Below are 23,545 nucleotides of genomic sequence, written 5' to 3' on the forward strand. Positions count from 1 at the left end.
AGAAGGAGGAGGAGGTGGTGGTGGTGGTGGTGGTGGTGGTGGTTGGTGGTGGTGGTGGTGGTGGTGGTGGTGGTGGTGGGGGTGGGGAGGGGGAGGGGGGGGGCAGCTGGCAGATGGTCACCCGGATTTAGATATCTTTTGTAAGTGATGGGAGGGGTGGCACAAATGAAGGAAAATTATTAAATTTTTGTTCTTAAAAGACCGTATAATGTCCACAAGCTACCTCTGAAATCAGCAGGAACTATCTTCCTAACTGTAGTAAAGTATTCAGTGGTGTAGTATCTTTGTGTAGCTAGCCATGGACATTTTTTATTTATGTAACATACACAGGTTTTCAGAATGTTTGCCTTATTTACGCAATTGCAAGATGAGATTTTTTTCCTCAAAGTCATTCGTGGAAAAATTCAGTGTTGTCTTATATTCGCAGATTAAACTATTCCTGCTGAATTCAATGATTTACATTGTTTAATAGATGAGTGTGGATGTCATCTTACATTTACAGGTGAAGCTTTGCCTGTTGAGATTTCGTATGAATTTATTTTGAACGATCGTGAAGGGTGGGGCTTAGCAAACAATGTTTGCATTGGAATAGGCTCGAGACTTCCCAATATACCGAAACGCTCGATACAGTATTGACCTTGATTGAACAATTGTGACATTTGACTCAGGGTGTTAGTTCATAATTTCTCATATTTATTTACACTAATGACTACAACAGTCTAAAGCTCTGCTTTAAAATTGACAGTTTTGTAAAACACCAGAGGAAATAAAATAAAATTCTATCAACTTACAAACTTCTGTTGTATTTACACAGGTTTGCGATAAAAGTTCTCATATGTGTATGGATATTGCATGCATACATACATTAATACTGCTGTTTAACTGAAAGTAACATTCAAAGGCAAACATCTTGTCCTTCAAAAACCAGTACTTGATTTTGAACCCAAGTCAGTATTTTATCTTATTATGAGAAGTTGTAATGATTTACCAGTGTTGCAAACGAGAAATTCACTTGGTGTTCACATATTAGAGTAACGTGGGAAAAATTTTGCCTCCCTTTAAAAAAAAAAAAAAAAAAAACACAGAGAGAAAATTAATCCAGAGTTAAGTGACAAAAACAAAATAAATCACACTGAACTCATTGCAACATTATCGCAAGAATAAATTACAGTGGAAAGATCCATTGTGCAGTAGTACCAACAGAAGTCACTATTGCGGAATGAGCAAAAGTTCGAGAATTGGAGTGAATCATGATTGGGATCTTTTATTTATGTATTAATTGCTGTTGTTACGTATGACCTGCTCCCCAGAAGATATTGCCAACCATGTTCACTGTTGCTCAACCCAAGCACTATGGAATGTTGGAGTGGGCACAGTTGACACCAGCTTGGCTGTGAGCTAGGATGAAAGCAGGGAGGGGAGTAGAAAGTGGCCAGAAACTATGCTGTGTTACCAGCTATGGGAGTGTACACTGCATACTTCGGCTTTTTATGAACATCTACTACGTTGCAATTGTAATTGAATCGACTTTAAAATTGGACAAACGCTCAACAATGGCAATGGCATACATTTCTGCAGGAGATGCTAAAAATCTAGATGACCCAATGATGTACTTAAGTGTTTCATGCAACAACATTGTTGAAACTTCCTGGCAGATTAAAACTGTGTGCCCGACCGAGACTCGAACTCAGGACCTTTGCCTTTCGCGGGCAAGTGCTCTACCAACTGAGCTACCGAAGCACGACTCACGCCCGGTACTCACAGCTTTACTTCTGCCAGTACCTCGTCTCCTACCTTCCAAACTATACAGAAGCTCTCCTGCGAACCTTGCAGAACTAGCACTCCTGAAAGAAAGGATATTGCGGAGACATGGCGTAGCCACAGCCTGGGGGATGTTTCCAGAATGAGATTTTCACTCTGCAGCGGAGTGTGCGCTGATATGAAACTTCCTGGCAGATTAAAACTGTGTGCCCGACCGAGACTCGAACTCGGGACCTTTGCCTTTCGCGGGCAAGTGCTCTACCAACTGAGCTACCGAAGCACGACTCACGCCCGGTACTCACAGCTTTACTTCTGCCAGTACCTCGTCTCCTACCTTCCAAACTTTACAGAAGCTCTCCTGCGAACCTTGCAGAACTAGCACTCCTGAAAGAAAGGATATTGCGGAGACATGGCTTAGCCACAGCCTGGGGGTGTTTCCAGAATGAGATTTTCACTCTGCAGCAGAGTGTGCGCTGATATGAAACTTCCTGGCAGATTAAAACTGTGTGCCTGACCGAGACTCGAACTCGGGACCTTTGCCTTTTGCGGGCAAGTCATCTTATACATGGGTGAATTGCAGAATTGGTTTTACGATGTGAATTATTCCAGGTCTGTAAATCTGGTACTATAACCAGTAAGCAATTTTTGGGTAATTTTTTAAATTCATAATTATATCTTCATCAAACTATACTGTGTATGGCACTCACCTCCTGTTCAGTGATTCTCATGTCTTTCCAGTAGACTCTACAAGAAAGACAAGAGAACCACTGAACAAGAGACAAAGCTTTGTGGCGTTCAGGCTGAATTAGAGTGTGTGAAATTTGAATTATATGGGTTGAGGGGGGAGTAAGAGATCAGAGAAACTGGGTAAAGATAACAAGTAATGGATGAAAAGAGAAAAGCTCTTCAACTTCATCTGTTTTGGAGCTATAGAATAAATTTGACATGGTATCTGGAGTAGGTGGTGAATAGCCTCATCCAGCAGTAGATTACTGTAAGGTGCAGCAGACTTCTAGCAAAGAAACTAAGTAAAGGTCAGTTCCAAAGGAGAGTAGGAAGAAAAGGTACTGCCAGGTAGTAGCCATGGAAGGGGTGTAGGCCACATGGTACAGGAATAATTAGGAACAGGGTACCAGGTCACAAGTGTTGTGAAGCCAAGTGCCATCCTTAGCCAACTGACAGAAGACATAAGGAATTTGTAGGAAGATTTTGGTTGATTGGTTAGTTAGCTTCATGTTCCACGATAAATCGTAGAGATGTGGGACCAGTCATTTTACACTCACATCACAAAAAATTTGTAAGTATGGCTACATGCTGAACATTTATAAGTTCTTTAATTTTTAAAAAATACAGATATGCGTTAGTAATTCCAACCCCATCTTTTAATGTTGCAGTAATAGAAATTCTTTTATGGAATGGGAGGTGTTGTCCAGGAGAAACTTTTTCAGTTAGTTTCCAAATTTTATTTTGCTGTCTTTCAGACATTTTATATCATTGGGTAAGAGAGAGAAAAAAAATTGTTGCATCATTGTGTGCTGTATCCTGCCTACTCGTCAAATGTGGGGTGCCTAGGAAATCTGCTTTCTTGAATCGCAAGACAACAATTCAAGCAAATTGTATTAATTTTATTTACAGAAAATAAATGGCAATGTAACTTTGAGAAATACAGATGTGTCATGAACAAAGAGTGACAGACAAACAAGAAATCTCTTCAGTATATACAATTTGTAATACAAGAGAAGTAATACAGTGAATGCTTCTATTGGAGTTACATGTCTTGACGCTGATCTAGAACTCGCAGAACTGGGGCTGTGGCCAGGCAGCGCAGTGTGTATGTCCTCTTTGTGTAGATGGTGCTGCCATTGTGTTGTTGTCCTGGAGAGGGGTTAGTCAGTGTGCAATTGGCTGATGTCGTCTCTGTCCTCTCTGGTATAACATTCCCAACTGGCATGCCGGCGCTTAACTTTACACCGGAACATTTTGCACACCTTTTGTGTTCAAGATAACCTTAACATGGAGCAATGAATGTCAGTTTTCCTTCTGGTATTGTAATTATATATATCATTGTTCCTTTTGAAGTGCAGTATATTATTTACAACAAACTTCGTGGGGCAATAAGTATACTGTGAAGCAGTAGTCAGAGTGCCCAGCTTCTTAAACAGATGTCTACAAGGTGATTGTGGGTGAACACCACACATTATTCTTATAGCACGCTTTTGTGCAATGAAGACTTTCTTTCTTAAAGATGAGTTACATCAGAACACTATTCCATATCACATTATTGAATGCAAGTATTCAAAATATGTCAACTTATTGATTCGTCTCTCCCCCCAATTTGCAATGATTGTACAGGGTGACAGTTATTGAGCTATATGAAATAAAATCGTCAGGACTTGTGAATGGTTTGCTTTTCACACGGCATGATGGGAATTAGTATGTGCATGTGTCGTTCGGTTTAGTGACGAAGCCCACGTTTATTTGGATGGGATTATCAAAAAGCAAAATTGACGCATTTGGAGGCCTGAGAATCCTCATTTCACGATTGAGAAGTTTCTTCACTCTCAACGGGTGACTCTGTGGTGTGCAATGTCCAGTCAAGGAATAATTGGTGCGATATTCCTTGATGGTACGGTGACTACTGAATGGTACGTGAAGGTTTTGGAAGATGATTTCATCCCCATTACCCAAAGTGACTCTGATTTCGACAGGATGTGGTTCATGGAAGACGGAGCTCTACCACATTGGAGCAGGAGAGTGTTTGATGTACTGGAATAGCACTTTGGGACCACATGGCATGGGCCTCGATTGGCCGCCATATTCTCCAGATCTGAACACATGTGACTCCTTTTTTGTGGGACTATATTAAAGATAAGGTGTACAGCAATAACCCCAAAACCATTACTGAGCTGAAAACAGCCTTTCAGGAGGTCATCAATAGCATTGATGTCCCAACACTGCAGCAGGTCTTACAGAATTTTCTATTCGTCTGCACTACACCATTGCCAGTGATGGTAGGCATATTTAACATGTCATAACCTAAATCTGAGTATCTGTAGTGACGTTTAAATGTTGAATAAAGTGCATGCTTGCCATAGTTTTTAAGGTGTTATGGTCTTTTTTTTTTCTCCATATAATTCAGTAATTGTCACCCTGTAAGAGCAAATGTGGCTGAATTCAGTTGTTTTATAAGTTTCAGAATGTGCTTTTTCCAGTTTAAATTCTCATCAATATGGGAACCTAAGAATTTGAAGTTTCCAGCCTATTTATTATTTCCTCACCATATGTTTTACTTAATTGTTGGTGAAGTACCCCTAGATGTGAAAGATCTCTATTTTGATAGAACTAAAAATAACAGATGAGCCTTACAAAATACTCAAGTGTGCGCAAAAAAGTAAGGTTAGCTTATCACATGAAAATGTTAGAGGATTTAACAGCTTCGTGCTGTTCAGAAAGTTTAGAGATGAGCACAGGATGTCTATCTAAGCACCATGTAACCACACCTGTGACTCCTGCAATGCTGGAATGTGCATATACTGTCATTCCAAGTGACCAACAGATCAAAAATAAACACCTCACTGCTCAGCTGGACATCTCTTTTTGTAGTGCTGACACACTCGTCCACCAGTTGTACTCAAAAGTTGTGTGCCCACGGGATTCCTCTCCAGCTAACAGAAGTTCATAAAGATCAGCGAAGGACAATCAGTGCAGAATTGTTTGCACATTACAAGGCATTACAAATCAGTATTGTGGTGGTGGTGATGGTGGTGGTTATTGCTGCGGCAAGACATTGGCTCTGATGTCGACCAGTAGACTGGTATCGCACGGGTATACATGCCCTCCCAGTTAGGTTGCATAGGTTTGTCACATTGAACAGAGATTATATTGAAAAACAGGATTTTGTATTCAAAAGAGTAGGGAATCATATGATGTATTGGAATCCTGAATATAACCAACCTGCTTTCAGAAGAAAAAGTCTTGCATTACATGTTGAATGTCCGTCACATTTACGAGGAATATAGATTCCTTACTGAGCCATCTGTTGGACAGCAGCAAGCAGTTACTAGTCTTTAGTAACTCTGTTTTAGATTTTCTATATGATTCTGATAGGAAAAATGCTCAGGAAACATTATTTGGATACTGCAATTTAATCTCAGTAATTAACTTTCCAACGTAGACAATAGGATCCTACCGTATGATATTTTCTTGAGTGGAGTTCAAAGCAGAAAAATAACTGTTTACCCAGTAACAAATGCTCTCTCTGATCATGGTGCACAATTGGGATAAATAAGACAGTGCCTTACAGGATCGATAATTCTCATTGGAAATCAGCTAGAATAATGTATGATTCCAGGAAAAATGTTTTTAAGAATAGTTTACAGGTGATGGTTGGAATAAAATTTATGAAGAACCAAATGCTAACATAAAATTTAATCTATTCCATGATAAATTCATGTCATTATTTGAAAATAGCTTTTCGCATAAGCTAATCAGAAAATTTATTAAACAACCGTGTAAGAAAACTATGAAGCACTAGAGGGATTAAAGTATCTAGTGAAAGTAAAAGGAAAATGTATCTGCCGGCAAGAACAAGAAAAGATCCTGCAGGAGTTGCTCACTACAAAAATTACTAAGAAAAGGTACTAAAAATCAAGGAACATGCACATAATGTCAGAAACCAGTAATCCCAACAACAGTTTTAAGGCTATATGGAATGTAGTGAAATGAGAGACAGGACAACCAGCCACAGAACAAGATAACATCACTACAGAATGGAATGGAAGGGCTACAAATAATGAGTTGCAGGTAGCAAATATATTTAGTAGTTATTTCTTAAATATAGTACAAAGCATAGGGACAAACAGCTCAAGAGAGAAATCACAGCAGTGTGTGGAAAAAGTAACGCTCATAAAATTAAGTCGTATGAATGTATCACCAACTTCTCTTTCTGAAATTAAGAAACTTTTACATTTTTCAAAAATGAAAGCTCATCTGGTTTGGGTGTGTTTCCAGTAGAGTAATAGAGATTTGTTCCCAAATAATAAGCCAGGTTTAGCTGAAATATGTGATGCATCACAAACTCGAGACAGTTTTCCATAGCAAAGATGTCAAAACTGCTGACCTGCTTCACTGTTGACATCATTTTCCACAACCTTTGAGGAGGTTGTGTGTTGCAGATAGTATAGTAATATTCTCAGCAAATCACAGTGTGCATTTAAGAAGAGCTGCTCTACTGAGAATGTCATTTACCTGTCCACTCGCCAAATTTTACAAGCATTAAATAAGAAAACAGTGCTATTTGGTATTTTCTGCGACCTATCTAAGACATTTGACAGTGTGAATCACAGCATTCTCGTAGGCAAATTGAAGTTTTGTGGGATTGATGGTATATCCAATCAGTGGACAACCATATCCAACCAGAAAAATGCAGAAAATTGTACTTAGTAGTTAAATCAATATAGTTCGGGGACATAATTATGACTGGGGAGAAATCATGAAGTAGAACTGGTTCCTTTTGCAGATGACACTATTATTGCAATTAATCTAAACTTACATACAGAAACAGAAGAAATGATAAACAATGTTCTTAACCTGATGCCGCTTTTTGTAACATGAGTGGGTGTGCGACACACTTCGTATGCGTTCAAAGAATAGCTGTCTTCATGTTATTGAGATAAACATGAATGAGCAAAATTGCAGTTTAATCATAGTGTAACTAATCAGTGGTAAAATAAACTTACATTATATGAGCTAAATCACTGTTTAATTAAAAAATAACAACATAAGCTTTCATTATGTCACTCTGATGCCTTGTAAAAGTCTTACCCCACGGTAATGGCACACTTGAAGCATTAAACAGCACAGTTGCATCAGGTCACACCCAGCTGCTTATTAGATTGCTAATTATCTCATATACAACAGCCTCATTGTCGGATTGTGCAACTAGCTCAGAATCTGGGTCATTTTCTTGCGTAAATCCTACATTTTTCCTCACCTAGCATGCAGTTTATTTTATATTACTGCTGCTCATGTGGACATATGACAGCACAACTTAGCAATGGATTAGCAGAAGCAATAATGAAGGAATAGGTATGGGTTTGCAGAGTTAAAGCAACAATGGGACAGTATAAGACAAGTTACTTGTGGCTGGTGCATTTTATACAAAGGTGTGCCTGCTCAAGTGTTTTGCTATTGGTTTCACCCTCAATTTTAAAAAAGATACAACATATTCAGTTCTGCATATCTAGGGTTACTACACCAATGATAAGGAAGTAATAAATAAGGTGGAAACTTCAAAATTCTTAGGTGTCAGTATTGGTGAAAATTTAAATTGGACAAAGCAAGTTTTGGAACTTCTAAAACAACTTAGATCAGCCACATTTTCACTTAGGATCATTAAAAACCTTGGTTAGAGACAAATCAGTAAGTTGACATATTTTGCATCTTTTCATTCAATAATGTCACATGGAATATTGTTCTGGGGCACCTCATCTTCAAGAAAGGAAATCTTCATTGTGGAAAAATGTGTTGTAAGAATATGTGGTGTTCACCCACGATCATCTTGTAAACATCTGTTTAAGTCGAGCTTTCTGACTATTGCTTCACAGTATATTTATTCCCTGAAGTTTGTTGTGAATAATATGCTACTGTCCAAAAGGAACAATGATGTACATAATTACAATACGAGAAGGAAAAATGACATTCATTGCTCCACATTAAGGTTGTCTTTAGCACAAAAAGTTTTGCACAGTGCTGCAAGAAAAATTTTGGATCACTTGCCCAATGATACAAAATGTCTGACAGAGAAACAAAATTTGAAAAAATCCTAGGACTGAAATAGTGATCGCCGTAGACATGGACTGACAGTGTGCCACATAGGGAAACTTGGAATAGGCGTCCACTACAATGAGCCAATACTGACACAGAATGTAGATGCTCCCATAGGCACTGCGGCATTGACCAGAGGGGAAAAAGATGCCTTCAGGGCTGCCTGTTGCTGAACTTAATGTAATGAGTTCAAGCAGTGCTAAGCCATGTAATGTCCTCATCTATGCCTGGCCAATACACATGCCTGCAGGCCAAAGCTTTGGTGTGAGAGGTCCCCCAGTGACAACGTACAGAGGCCACAGTACATTACGGCATAAGGAAGCAGGAATCACAACCCAAGGAGCAGCGTCCTCTTTAGCAAACTAAAGAACTTTGTCAAACACAGAGAGGTGGTGCTGAAGGGAGAAGGAATTACACAAGGGATCTGATGCATGGCCCATGGGTTTCTGTGGCCAACCGTGCTGCACAAGAGGACTGACTAAGTATAGCATGATGCTATCGTGGCACTAGTGATGGAAAAACCATTGACTGCATTCTGGTTCTCAATATATAAATAGAAACAAAGCAACTCATCCTGAGTGAACGCCGAGTCCAGCCCGATTGGAAGGCGAGATAAGGCATCACTGTTGGCGTGTTGTGCCATTGACTGGTAATGGATCTGATAATGATAACGGGAGAGGAAGAGAGCCTGTTTCTGCAAATAATGTGCTGGATTGTCCGTACGATTAAATGGAACTTAGAACCGTACAAGAAGACGTGAAATTTCTTGAGGGCAAACAGTCACTAAAGGCTCCTTCTCAGTCTCAGAATACTGCTGTTGAGTGGGAGCTAAAGCCTTAGAGGTGTAAGCAATTTGTCCTTCAGATACGTCTGTGTATTTGTGCACCAACACCACGTGAAGACCATGCTGAGAGGCATCTGTAGCCAACACGAGATGGTGACCCGGCTGAAAAGTGACCAGACATGGGTCAGACTGAAGCTTAGATTTAAGGAAAGCAAATGCTCAGTTACAGGCTGGTGATCAGAAAAAAGGCATATTTTTATGCAAAAGTGCATGCAGGGGCTGAGCAACGGTGGATGCTTCTAGTAAAAACTTATGGTAGTGTGCAACTTTACCTGGAAACGCCTGCAATTCCTTACCAGAGGTCGGCCATGGCAAAGCCACAATCGCGTCGGCATGATGACGAAACGGCTTTACCCCTGTGTGAGAAACCTCAAAACCTAGTTACTCAATTGATGGTTGAAAAAATTGAGATTTGGCAAAATTGCACTTGAGACCTGCAAAACAGAAAACAATGATCAGAGATTGCTTAGTTATCTTCAGTGGAAGAACCCGAAACAACGATATTGTCGAGATAATTGATGCAGCCTGCTACAGAGGCTGTCAGCTGTTGTAAAAAAACACTGAAACAGTAGTGGATGCACTAGAAACACCAAAAGGCAAGTGTTGATATTGGTATAGGCCAAAAGGTGTATTGACAATGAGAAGGTGCCTAGTAGCCTCATCCACAGTAAGCTGGAGGTACAAATCTAACAAATTAATATTGGAAAAGTGGTGGCCGCCTGACGGTTCTGCAAGCAACTTGTCAGGGCAGAGCAAAGTGTATGTATCATGAATTGTACATTAATCGTGACACTGGTGTCACTGCAGAGGTGAAGCTTACCCATCAGCTTCTTAATGATGACCATTGGTGTAGCCCATTCACTGGAAGAAATACATTGAATGATATTGATTGACATTCAAATGGTCTAATTCACTCTGACAGAATCATGCAGCGCAACAGGCATCTGTAGCACTGAAAAACCGAGGGCGGGTGGACTCTTTTGTGGTAATGTGAGCCTGAATACCGGTAGCACAATGGAGCCCAGGGGAAAATGGACATGAAAACTCAGAGCAGGGGGACTCCAGTTGCTGATATGGAACTTGATCTGACACTAAATTTATCTCACTGGCTATGGAGAAACTGAAAGCATTCAACGCATCTAACCCAAACAGGTCTGTGGTATGGGAATGATCCTTGACAAGGAACGAGAGAGGGTGAACAACAAATATGTAAGAGACAGGAGCAGAGAACTGACCTAGGATTTGAATTTGCTGTTTACTGTAGCTAACCAACTTCCGTGAAATCTGTGTGAGGATAGGGGAGCCGAAGTCCACGTTTGTTTGTGCATTTACTAAAGTCACTGCTGCTCCCATGTCCACTTGCATTTTCAGTGGTTTATTGAACACATGCAAGCCAATAAACAGTTTGTTTGGGAAGACAGTCATTGTAGAGATACAGTTTATGTACAATGGTTGTACTGTGTTGGCCACATTTGAAGAGGAGTTACACACCAATGCAATGTGGCCTTTCTTTCAACATTTATTGCAAACCGCTCAACACTCAGGGCATGCAGCATGCTCGTGTTGGACAAAGCAGTATGGGCAAGGCAAGAGGGGAGCACAAGGCCACTGCTGTGACGTGTCCTGTTGCTGCTGTGAATGTAACAGACACTCCCTCATGTGACACTGAGTCAAAGGTTGTACTGCTGCAATGACTTCCCTTTCATCTGAACACTTGCAGTGTGCCTACTGATACCTCCTCCCATGCAGCAATCTGATTGCCTGTGGCCCGTGACACTTGAAATGACGGTGCTATATTAAGCACATACATAAGTGTCAGATTCTCACATTGAAGTGCTTTTTCATGGACTTCCCTATCCAGGACCAGACAAATAATATCATCATGCACCATGTGATCAGTGTAGGATTCGTGGTGGGTACTAGTGACAAATTTATGATGATGCTTCAACCTGTGTAAGTCTGCAGCCCAGATGTTGTAAGATTGGTTTGGGCATTTCTGACAACAAGGAGTGCATACTTATGACATACCGTGCCTTTTTTCATACTCATCTGCATTAGGGAATACTACTTTGGGGAAACTCTGCTGGGGCAAAAGATGTTTTCCTCTGGCAGAAGAAAGCCATTAGATGTAGTTTTGGTGTGAGCAATTTAACTTCTTGCAGACAGTACTTCATTGAGCACAAAATTCTTACAGTTCCCAGTCTATACATACTTAAAGCACTTATGCATGCCAAAGAGAATGCCCACATGTATGAAAGCAGGTCAGATGTGCAATCGTATGAAACCAGAAATAGGAACTTATTAGACATTCTTTTGACACGTTTGAGTAAAATCCAAAATAATTTTTTACATGCTGGCAAAACATTTTACAACAATACATCACATGGAACGAGGGAGTTGCATGAGAATAGATTTAAGATGTTGGTAGAGACATGGTTGAAAGATAGAGCATTTTATAGCATAAATGAATTCCTACATAATGAAAAAATATGATTCTCTATTATTATAAATGTGATTGTGATCAAAGAAACTGTAATTTATGTCATACAACCATACTGACCTTTTGTATAATCATATACCATATGTTAACTTTTGTGTAATCATTTGTACCACATTCTGTATAACTATGTAACTACTGACCTTATGTATAATCATTTGTATAACCATCTGACGATGCCTATACAACACAACAGTTGTCTACAGGTAAATAAATATGAAATATGAAACAGTAAAATTCTACATGTGTCACAATGATGTGTTCTGTCACAGTAATAGGTTGACAGATGCTTGCAGATTTCATCAAATGATAAGCTGGCTGGTTCTTCAAAGGCACAAGTTGGCACAAACGATAAATGCACAGCAAAAGCCAGGAAAGAAAGAAAGCCCTTCACGGATTTGCATCATCCACACGAAAAACCTGGAAATGTTGGCGTAACCGTGTTTCGTAGGATTTCCAATCTTCAGCCTATTCATAGAATGCTGAAAAGCGCAGCGGTTGCACTGACAGGAGAGTAACTTGCCACGAACACACAGATGCCACTTGATTTAGAGTGGTGGCGAGGGCCTGCTGCTGTTCCTCGAAAGCTTGCTGCTGGGCATTGATACATTGAAGTATTTCTTCCATCGAGATGTTTGTCAGGTGACTTAGCACTGAGACTAAAATGCATAGAAAACATAACCCTCACTTGTCACCAAGTTTGCTACAGCAGGAACAAACATGATTTACGGAATGTAGTACTTTATAAAGAAACATGTAAGATGCAGTCAAGTACAGTTTGTGGGCAGCACTGAACACCTTGAGTGGACAACAGTAACACAGGTTACAGAATAGACCAAGCACTTATTTGTGATTGCTAAAAGAGTACTGTTTCTTTGGTGGCTCACCAGAGCATGCAAAGGGACTGATCAAGGTTGCCTCTATAATTGCCCTGTGAACTGTATGGATGAAGTCTGAAATCACACACGTCGTGAGTGAAGGTACATCAGTCCCCCCACTATGTAACTTTTGTTACAAGCATTTGCTCAACAAAAGGTTTACATTTCACTGACCAGTTTCTGTTCCAAATTTATGGTGGTAGCAGAGCAATGAATGGAAACAATGCTGCAAAGCAGACAAGAAGATACTTCAGACCATGAACACCAATAGAGCATCTGTTAAATACACTTCATTAAGACAAGTAATTACACATAGTGGACAAGGGTTAAAGTGGTCAGTGTGGTAAATACTGAGAAATCCTAAGCATGTTGTTGAACATGTTTTGTTTGTTGGTATTATCATCTCAGTCAATATAATCAAATGTTTCTGGCCAATTTTCAGTTCAAATGAACGTGTTTGTGTGTGTGTGTGTGTGTGTGTGTGTGTGAGAGAGAGAGAGAGAGAGAGAGAGAGAGAGAGAGAATTAAATGCGGTGTCTTGGTACTTATTCTCTTCTCAAGTAAGAGACCTACTTCTCAAAGGCAAAATAAAACTTAATATGATGGAACATTATCGTTGCATGTAGAGTGAGATAATACGGCTCTCCTTTTGGAACCAGTAAAGGAATGTGCCATTTACATGTTTCAGTGTTACTACAGAGGAAAAAATTCTTGACTGATATATTCGTTTACTGGCACTGAACAGATAGGAAAAATCGGTGACCTTTTCCGCTACAGGCATTACAAATATCCAATGTATATAACCTAATCACATTGGAATTATCTGAGACAAGACTTCCCAGTGTGAATGGCATCTCAGTTGCTTGTTTCATAAGGAGGCTTGTAATACTACTTGGAGATGCAGCACTTGCATCTTCCACGAACTGTGGAAGTAGCACTAGCAATGACTCCCACTAGACCTGAGAGAGTTGTGTGAGCTTTTTTTATCCTTTCTCCTTTTTTTTCCCCAGCTGTGCTTTAGTTCGAAAACCGGTGAGATGCTGTCGGTTCTCTTTATTCAGCTAAGTGGTTATCAGAACGATGTTTTATACTCTGCATTCTTTAGAATTGTTGGAAACTACATTTCATATAGTGTAAGGAGTATGTTTTCTGCTCCACCTCCATTGTTCCAGTCATAAGCCACGGATTAGTGGTTATAACTAGAAAGATTTTGGTGATACATACAGTGTGTTCCAAAATTTCTTTTACAGCCTTCTAGGGGTTGTAGATCAGACTTGTATTAAAGTTTTGATAAGTACGAAAATAAGTTGGAAGTTCGTATCACTTTCAAATTTTTCTATTTCGTGGTACAGTAAGTAATGGTGAAGCTGCACAATGCATGTATCGAGAACATTTTGTTGATTGCCTGAGTCCGCCATATACCGTTTTCATCTGACTACAACAGTGGCTGCAAGAAACTGGTACGTTCGCAAATAGGAGGGTTGACTGTGGTGCTCCACAAATGCACGTGAAGGTTTGTGGACCGTGTGTATGAAATCATGCTTGCAGAAACACATTGTGCTATGAATAGGAGGGTTGCCACATGGTGCAGCTCCTGTAAAGCCCTCATGTCGGAGCTCACTGTCTCTGCTGTGTGTGCACCGTGAACCAAGAGATGTGAAAGTAATTCGAACTTCAAAATTATTTCCCATGGAAACAGTAAATTTCTGCACATAGATTCTTCATCAAAACCTTATCTACTAAGTTCACTCTACAACTCCTATAAACTTGTAATAGAAGTTGTTAAATGCCGTGAATAATTTTTAGTTCACCTGAACTAAAAGTGTAGGAAACATTGTTCAGTTTTTAGAAGCCTTCATTTCTCAATCTAAAGACTCTAACATTGTTAAAGCTGCAGCATGTGAGATGAAGGTGGCAGTGAAGAGGTTAAAGAGGACATAATATGGTGAAGTTGAAGCTGTAATTGGAATAAGGCAAATCAGGACACTAAATCTAAATAAAATTAATGATGATGAATAGTAATTATACATAATGATATAGATGTGCTGGAAGATGTCACACATTTATTTCTTATATTGAGGCAACTTTGTAGGGTCTGTCACTGGTAAACGCTATTAGAGAATCAACCAGATGAGCTTTGTGAGTGCTTTCCTTTATGAATTGATTACATCTACATCTACATGGATACTCTGCAAATCACATTTAAGTGCCTGGCAGAGGGTTCATCGAACCACCTTCACAATTCTCTATTATTCCAATCTCTTATAGTGCGCGGAAAGAATGAACACCTATATCTATCCATACGAACTCTGATTTCCCTTATTTTATCATGGTGATTGTTCCGCACTATGTAGGTCGGTGTCAACAAAATATTTTCGCATTCAGAGGAGAAAGTTGGTGATTGGAATTTCGTGAGAAGATTCCGTCACAATGAAAAGCACCATTCTTTTAATGATTTCCAGCCCAAATCCTGCATCATTTCGGTGACACTCTCTCCCATATTTCGCAATAATACAAAATGTGCTACCTTTCTTTGAACTTTTTCGATGTACTCCATCAGTGCTACCTGGTAAGGATCTCACACCGCGCAGCAGTATTCTAAAAGAGGATGGACAAGCGTAGTGTAGGCATTCTCCTTAGTAGGTCTGTCCTGCCAATAAAACACAGCCTTTGGTTAGCCTTCCCCACAACATTTTCTGTGTGTTCTTTCCAATTTAAGTTGTTTGATTACAGATGCTGCAATAAAACAAAGTTTAATTTATTTGTGATCATTACAGTAAATTACATTTGGTTATGTTGAAAATCAATTTTCTAATTAAGTGTGCATGTTTGCAACTGTGCTATTGGCAAACAATGTGAAACATCTATTCACAATTCCTACCAGGCTATATACGAACTAGTTTTGCTACTGGTAGCATCTCCTCATTGTGAATTGCATAGTGTGTGTTGTTTGCTGATATGTATGCAGTCTGACGATGTCTTGATTCATATCCTGTAATAATGTTTCTTGTTTAATAGACAGCAGTCTTTTTACTGAATATAATTATTTCACATCAATTGTAATGGTGGGTGTCTGTATTGAGTCGCAATTTGCAAACTGATTGTGATGAAAGCTCTTGTCAGTGGAAGGGAGAGGAAAGATTATGAAACTTCCCTTCTGCCTCTTATTTCATAGTAGTTATATTGATCTTACTGTCTAAATGAAATTAATCTTCTGTACTGGAATTAAATTACTTAAAGGTGTGATTTACAGAGAAACTGGAAGAAATAGCACAAACATGATCGTAGGTTCATGTGTGGAATTTTTTTCTCTTTGTGTTTTCAGAGTGATAAAGAGGGTTTGTTGTTTTTAGTCCTTTTGAGGTTTTCATGATTGATTTGAAATGTTGATTACTATCTGCAAAGTTGGCAATCTGAAGTAGTGAAATTCGTTTCCAGCGTAGTTCATGAAATACAAATATAAACTTATAGTGGAAAAACAGTCTTCTTGACAAAATTAAGATGTAGTAATGTATACACTGTTTTTCAGTGTGAATGGCGACAGAATAATTGCTTTGAATCAAATAAAATAAAGCATAGATAGATCTGCCTTTAATGAACATAAATGATGGTTTGTGTTCTTACTGTTCATAGAAAATGATTTTCTTTTCCTCACTAAAGGTTTGTTTGAAATTTATTCAGCAGTTTTCAGCCTCATTAAAATAATCTGTGTTTAGAATAAGCAGATTCATAGTATAAATTCAGTAACTGTATTGATCTGAATGAGCTTATAGTCTTATTGTTGTTATTTTTTGTTATAGGAAAGGACTGTAGCATGGAGCAGATGACAGGCATCAGGGAACAACAGGAACATCTTGCCCGTTTACATTTTGATTTAGGTGCACAGCAAGAACTTTTCCAACCACTAAGTGATGAGGGACTACGCGCTGGACAGGAAAATATGCAACGTCTTATGGACAGACTAGAGCAGCTTAGCATTTCAATTGAGAGGCTACATTCGTTTTCTAGTGACAGCCATGATAGCTGTTTGTTACAGGATTAACATACAGTAAGAACTGTCTATGCAATTGTGTGCACCATTATCTTTGGCTGATCATTTTGATTTCCATGCATAATTTGATGGAAAAGTATTTTGTAAATAATTCTGTTTACTTTGTTATTGTTTGTGTATGAAAGAAACTGACAGTGAGATGTATAAATCCTCTGTTTGGACCGAGCGAGGTGGCGCAGTGGTTAGCACACTGGACTCGCATTCGGGAGGACGACGGTTCAATCCCGTCTCCGGCCATCCTGATTTAGGTTTTCCGTGATTTCCCTAAATCGTTTCAGGCGAATGCCGAGATGGTTTCTTTGAAAGGGCACGGCCGATTTCCTTCCCAATCCTTCCCTAACCCGAGCTTGCGCTCCGTCTCTAATGACCTCGTTGTCGACGGAACGTTAAACACTAACCACCACCACCACCACCACCATCCTCTGTTTGGTAATTATTTTCAGCCCTGTTATTCCTGTTCCAATTTTAGCGTGGTTGATGTACTTTGCATTCACTCTGCACAGACAGGGTAACAGCAGAGAACTGTTTTTACACATTTCAAGATCATTAAAAATATTTCAAATCTATTTTAAAACTTTAACCAAAGTGTATTGATGACTCAACACTTATGCTTTTCAGTCTCCTTTAATCCAAAGGTCATTATAATTATTTTACATATTTGGCAGGAAATGTGATCAAAATATGTTGGTCAGTATTTCAACAGACTTTGCTTTGTTACTTTGAAATTAGTGTGAGTATGGATGTATCTGTAGGTCACATCTCAGCAGCTGTCGAATGAATACTCTTACTTGTAATTTACTCTAAGTGTGCTAGTCTCTATGTTTGTTTCCACCTACATTTGTTACTGAGTAGCATGTCTGATCTTTTCGTTTTGGTCAGAATTCGTTTTGCTATTTATGCCATTACTGTCTTACTCTAATCCTGTAAATTTGTGTTGTGGTCATACTTTCCTATTTAACTGGTACAGGACAGTATTTAATTCAATTATTTGTATATTATTTAATTACTACTATTTCCTGTAATGTTTCCTTTTTATTGGACTTCGTGTATGTGTTCTTCCTTATACTTTTTTTTACCTTTTTTGTTTTGTGGGTGGCATTGGGGTTTTTTTTTTCCGCGTACTGCATAATTTATTTCTCTGCTTTTGGGTGTAGTTGTCCAGTTTTGTTGTCTTAAATTGAACCTCTGTTAAGGGAACATGCTCGTGAAAATGACCAAAAATTTGAAGAAAAAAAATTTCTTGGCCTATAGAAAAGAGCATTTAATGCTGATTTTAAAAATGTGTAGTTTATGGGCAGTATAATTTTCCGTTTGTTCTGAAATTGAGGTTGAATGTAACGTTGCACAGGGTCCACGCCCATCTGGCAGTTTGAAGTGCGTCAGAATACGTGATGCATTATTTTGTTCTTTCGTTTTTTCTGTCATTAGTTACGGATCATTAACACAGGTGTATTCTAGAGGGCACTGACTCCCGGAACCAAAGTACAGGCATATCTAGAAGGCTATGGTTCGAATGTAAACAAAGATCTGAGAATATATGATTTTGGAATTTCATATGCATATAGTTTTGTAGTTATTGTGTGTTGTTTTGTTTCTGTGTGTATGTTTCCTATGCTTCAAATGCCAAGGGTAAAGAAATTTAGCCCTAAACTTAAGTTTCGCAGCAACCAGTTCCAAACACGGCCAAATAATACACATCAGTTGCTTCAAAAAGTCGCCCGCAGAAACTTCTTCTACAGGCAGTGCTTCTAGATGTAAACTTTCGCATTCTGAGTGTAAGAACAAGAAGCCTAGTCGTATTGTGAGCAGCAATAATGACGGAAATGTTAGTGTGAACCTAAATATGTTATCAAAACTTTTGAAAAGTGCTGTGAAATGTAAGGACTGCAATTGTGAAGATAGTATTGACGTTTCTGAGAACATTTCTGCAAGGAGAGGTCTTTAAAGTCCGTTAGTGTTTGCCTGTAACTCGTGTAAGATGCACAGTGATATTATGACCTTGCCAGTAACTGATAGTTGACATTACAGTGTAAATATTCAACTTGCTTATGCAGTATGATTTATTGGAAGGGGGACGAGAGCTGCCCAGACTTTTTGTGCAGTGATGGATTTGCCTCCACCTCCACTGAGGTTTGACAGATACAATAAATTAATACGCAATGCTTTGTGTGGTGTAAGTGAACATTCAATGAAAAGAGCAGCAGAAGAAGCAGTAGCCTTGTCTGAGAATGCAGACATTGTAGCAGCATTTGATGGATCTTGGCAGAAGAGAAGTCACATTTTCCTGAATGGGATTGTAACTGCCACATTTATTGAAACTGGTAAGATACTAGATTATGAATGTCTAACAAAGCAGTGCCGGGGTTGTTCAAGTAAATTTATGTGCAGCCATGTATGTGTAAAGAACTTTGATGGCCCAAATGGAAACATGGAAATGAAAAGAGTTCTAAATATTTCTAGATGGTCAGAGCTCAGTTGTGGTGTGAGTGTGTAGGCTACCTTGGGGATGGAGGCTGTAACTGACACACTGGTGTTGTTAATGACAGGCCATATGGGGACACACTGATAGAAAAGCTTGAATGTGTTGGGTATGTACAAAAAAGAATGGGAGCTCAGCTGAGAAAATTATGTAAACACTGCAGTGGAAAAAAACTGTCAGACGGAAAACACATAGGTGATCCAGGTCGTCTTACAAAAAGTGAAACTGATTCTTTGGCTCATTATTATTGACTAACAATAAGGAGAAATGTATGAGATTTGGAGAACATGACATGAGCTGTTTGGGCAACATGGTTTCACAGAGTGTCAACAGATGAAACCCCACAGCATGGTTTGTGTCCAAAATAGGAAGATTGGTGGTGCAAGTACTGGTTGAGCAATGCTACAGGTGTACAGTATACCCACAAGCATTCCTTACCACTTGTTGTAATGGAAGCAATTAGTCCTATATATAGGCATCTGGCAAATAAAAATCTACTTAGGAAATGTATGCATGGTCAGAACACAACTGAAAGCTTCAACAGCTGTATATAGGAGAGAATACCCAAAACTGTATTTCTTGGGCTGACAGTGCTGAAGATTGGTGTAACGATTGCAATAACAACATTCAATGATGGTGCAATTTCAAGGATCAATGTTATGAAGAAACTGAACATCCGGACGGGAAGGAATAGGGCTTCAGCTTTAACTGCTATTGATAAGTGGCGGTTAACTGAAGCAGCCAGAGCTGCAGAAGCTGCTACCAAGTAGTCAAGGATAAAGAAGCGAATGAAGGGAGAGAGTATGGAGGATAAGGACACAGGAGGACAGCCGGAGTATGCGCTGGAATGTTCTAAACAAGCATAGTGATAAGTTAATACATCTATAAATCTTCTGCTGCGATTTAGCAAACACTTGAATTTTCATCATTCAGGTACATTTTTCTCCTAAATGACTGAAGTTAAACTCACAAAAATTGTTACAGATATTTAGAATGGCCGCCTCTACCTCCCTTGCCTACTATTTCCTGAAAACTTTATAGCATGATGATGATTTCAGTGATATTTGAGCTACATTTTTAAATATTTTTGTTGTAGTAAAATAAATTACTTGTCTTTTTCACACATCAGCATCAGGGAACGAAACTGGAGGCGTAAAACACTTATGTGAATGTTGTGTGTACTCTGACTCTCTTTCCAAGCTGTGCAGTCAGTGCAGGGTGTATACGTGAACAAGGAAAAAAAATTCCTGGATTTCCCGGTTAAAAATACACTTTCTCCCGGGTGGAAACATAGTTTTTCCCTGTTAATTGACAGTATATTGTCTCTTGGAACTGTATAACTTATCAATCCTTTGAATGGTTATGGTTTTATACATGGGCATAGAATTTCCCGGCGATTTAGAAAACGAAACACCTTTTAGAAAGATGTACAGTAACATGTATGCTGCATATTTTCGTATTATGAAAGTATAAATTCGAATTCCACCAAACACCGCATGTTACTTTCCGAAGCATTGAAATCGAGATTGCGATGTGTATTTGTAAGCCAGTCATAGCTCATGTCACGTGATCTCGCCAGCCAATGACAGTGGATATTCAGAGCTTCGGACACGTGGTGTAGTCAGCCAATAGCAACATCACTGTTCAGTTGCACAAACACATGAACAGGAAAAGTTAATGGTTTAAATTAATTATATATATAAAAAACAAAGATGAGGTGACTTACCGAAAAAAAGCGCTGGCAGGTCGATAGACACACAAACAAACACAAACATACACACAAAATTCAAGCTTTCGCAACAAACTGTTGCCTCATCAGGAAAGAGGGAAGGAGAGGGGAAGACGAAAGGAAGTGGGTTTTAAGGGAGAGGGTAAGGAGTCATTCCAATCCCGGGAGCGGAAAGACTTACCTTAGGGGGAAAAAAGGACAGGTATACACTCACACACACGCACATATCCATCCACACATACAGACACAAGCAGACATTGAAAATATGTCTGCTTGTGTCTGTATGTGTGGATGGATATGTGCGTGTGTGCGAGTGTATACCTGTCCTTTTTTCCCCCTAAGGTAAGTCTTTCCGCTCCCGGGATTGGAATGACTCCTTACCCTCTCCCTTAAAACCCACTTCCTTTCGTCTTCCCCTCTCCTTCCCTCTTTCCTGATGAGGCAACAGTTTGTTGCGAAAGCTTGAATTTTGTGTGTATGTTTGTGTTTGTTTGTGTGTCTATCGACCTGCCAGCGCTTTTGTTCGGTAAGTCACCTCATCTTTGTTTTTTATATATAATTTTTCCCACGTGGAATGTTTCCTTCCATTATATTGATAAAATTAATTATATATATATATATAATGTTACTACAAGGAAAACAAAGCTTTCACATATAATATTGGTCTCTAAGGCCAATACGCTGCAAGAGAAGCTAAGCTTTCACATATAATGTTGGTCTTTTATGCACGTATTACATTTTGAGATGTATCACACAAATGTGCCAGGAAATTTTTTTAATAACGACATAAAAGTGTGATCTTCTGGGCTATAAATTCTTCTTAGTGGCTCGTCATCAAAGAGCTGATTTTTAAATGAGTCCCAGATTCCCAGTGAAGTACGCATCGACCTGATATTAAGCTTTTCAATGTTGTTTCGCGATGTAAATTTCCTTGGGTACCAGTACTTTGTTATCTCATGTCTGGTTCTTTGTTATGGCATAATGCCATACATGCTAGAAGATGAAAACGTACACTTGAAATGCACCAAACAGTTGAAACTAGCCAGTAGTTTGAAATTATACCCTTTGTTTGAAATATATTGACTGCCTCAGCAGAAAAGATTAATAAAAGAAAATTTCTTCAGCAAACCAATAAAAATAACTTCATTGTTCTGCATGGCAATTAATGCTGGACTGTCAGAAAGGTGGAAATAAAATAAAATCTGAAACTAATAATGTGTTTTAGCCTTCCGTAATTATGTGACTGTATTTTAATTCACATGACAGCTCCCGGCCAAAGAAATCAATTTTGTTTTCATTTGACATGAGTGCAGTAGACAAAGAGGAAACAGCAAAATCACTAAATGTAAACACGGGTCACATGGAGACTACTCGCTTCCCTATTATAACTCGGACTGCTCTGCGCATCAAACCTGTATCTACGATATTTCCGAACTGGGGCAATAGTAGATAGTGGCGTCCCTCAAGCGTTTGAGATAGGACGTCAAAAATTTTAAAAATCGAATTTTCAAAAATACGTTCATTTTGTAGCGCACATCTTTCTGAAGACTCTGATACAATCAACATACATGTCCGAGGAATTGTAAGACATATTATCTGATCTTAAGTGTGCCAAAGTGCAGCGCCACACTGTAACGCTTCCGCTCTAAAACGGACGTACGTCAGCTCTATAAAGCCTGTACTGCAATAAGTTCACGGGCTTCACCTTACAAACAAGGATTTTAGTACATAAGTTGACCGCGTGTACCTTAGAAGCAAGATCGGACTTGTACTCAGTCAATAACTACAGTGATGTATCAAGCAAAAGCAAAGTATAATCACTCTTTCGCATGGACAAGAAGTACACACAGTAGATGCTACCTATAATTAATAATTCGGTCGCCAGCCTACTTAGGCAATGAGTGAGTTTTTCCTTGTACAAGTGGGTGCATGTACAAGCGTAGTAACACGTAGTAACGTTGCGTTATATGGCAAAGTTTGAAACCGGAAAAATCCACTGAACTAAAGTTTTCTCCCTTTGTACTAATTTGGATGAACTACATTTACACAACACCACACAGCAATGATTACTACGAACTACATTTTGTATATTGATCAGACTGAAATCGGGCATAGATTGCCCTAGCATTAGCAATCTCGAAAATACACACACTATGTCACTATTAAGGATGGAAAAACACTAATACACTTGGGTTTAATATAGAACTTAGCTTTACAGGTCAAATCTGGTCAGTACACATCAAGGTTTGAAAGAATGGACAAGAAAAAAGGGGGGACCCTGAAACTGTTATGGTCGTTATACTGAAACTATTAAGTACTGAAGGCAAATTAACACTCACAATTATCAATCTATGGATAACTACTCTTTTGTCTTACTTCTGAATAATTTAACTGTCATTATTTCTGTCTCAAATTAATTAAATAACATCGCTAACTCAATTAAAAAAAAACTCTCTTTCAACTTAGTCATACTTTTGTTCT

At 39.0% G+C, this 23,545-nt stretch overlaps 1 protein-coding gene across 9 annotated transcripts in view; it reads left to right on the plus strand.

The window, feature by feature from the left end:
- Positions 1-17,004, plus strand: part of LOC124555448 (coiled-coil domain-containing protein 28B) — a 48,144-nt gene extending 31,140 nt beyond the window's left edge. For 8 of the 9 annotated variants that reach the window (XM_047129365.1, XM_047129360.1, XM_047129364.1 and 5 more), the window contains one exon: positions 16,606-17,004. In XM_047129365.1, coding sequence (XP_046985321.1) covers positions 16,606-16,847 — 242 coding nt within the window. In that variant the 3' untranslated portion in view covers positions 16,848-17,004. The remainder of the gene's footprint in view (positions 1-16,605) is intronic. The other variant, XM_047129367.1, reaches the window with a different exon arrangement.
- Positions 17,005-23,545: the final 6,541 nt, after the last annotated feature.

This window comes from Schistocerca americana, chromosome X, assembly GCF_021461395.2.
Source record: "Schistocerca americana isolate TAMUIC-IGC-003095 chromosome X, iqSchAmer2.1, whole genome shotgun sequence".
Classification (NCBI taxonomy): domain Eukaryota; kingdom Metazoa; phylum Arthropoda; class Insecta; order Orthoptera; family Acrididae; genus Schistocerca; species Schistocerca americana.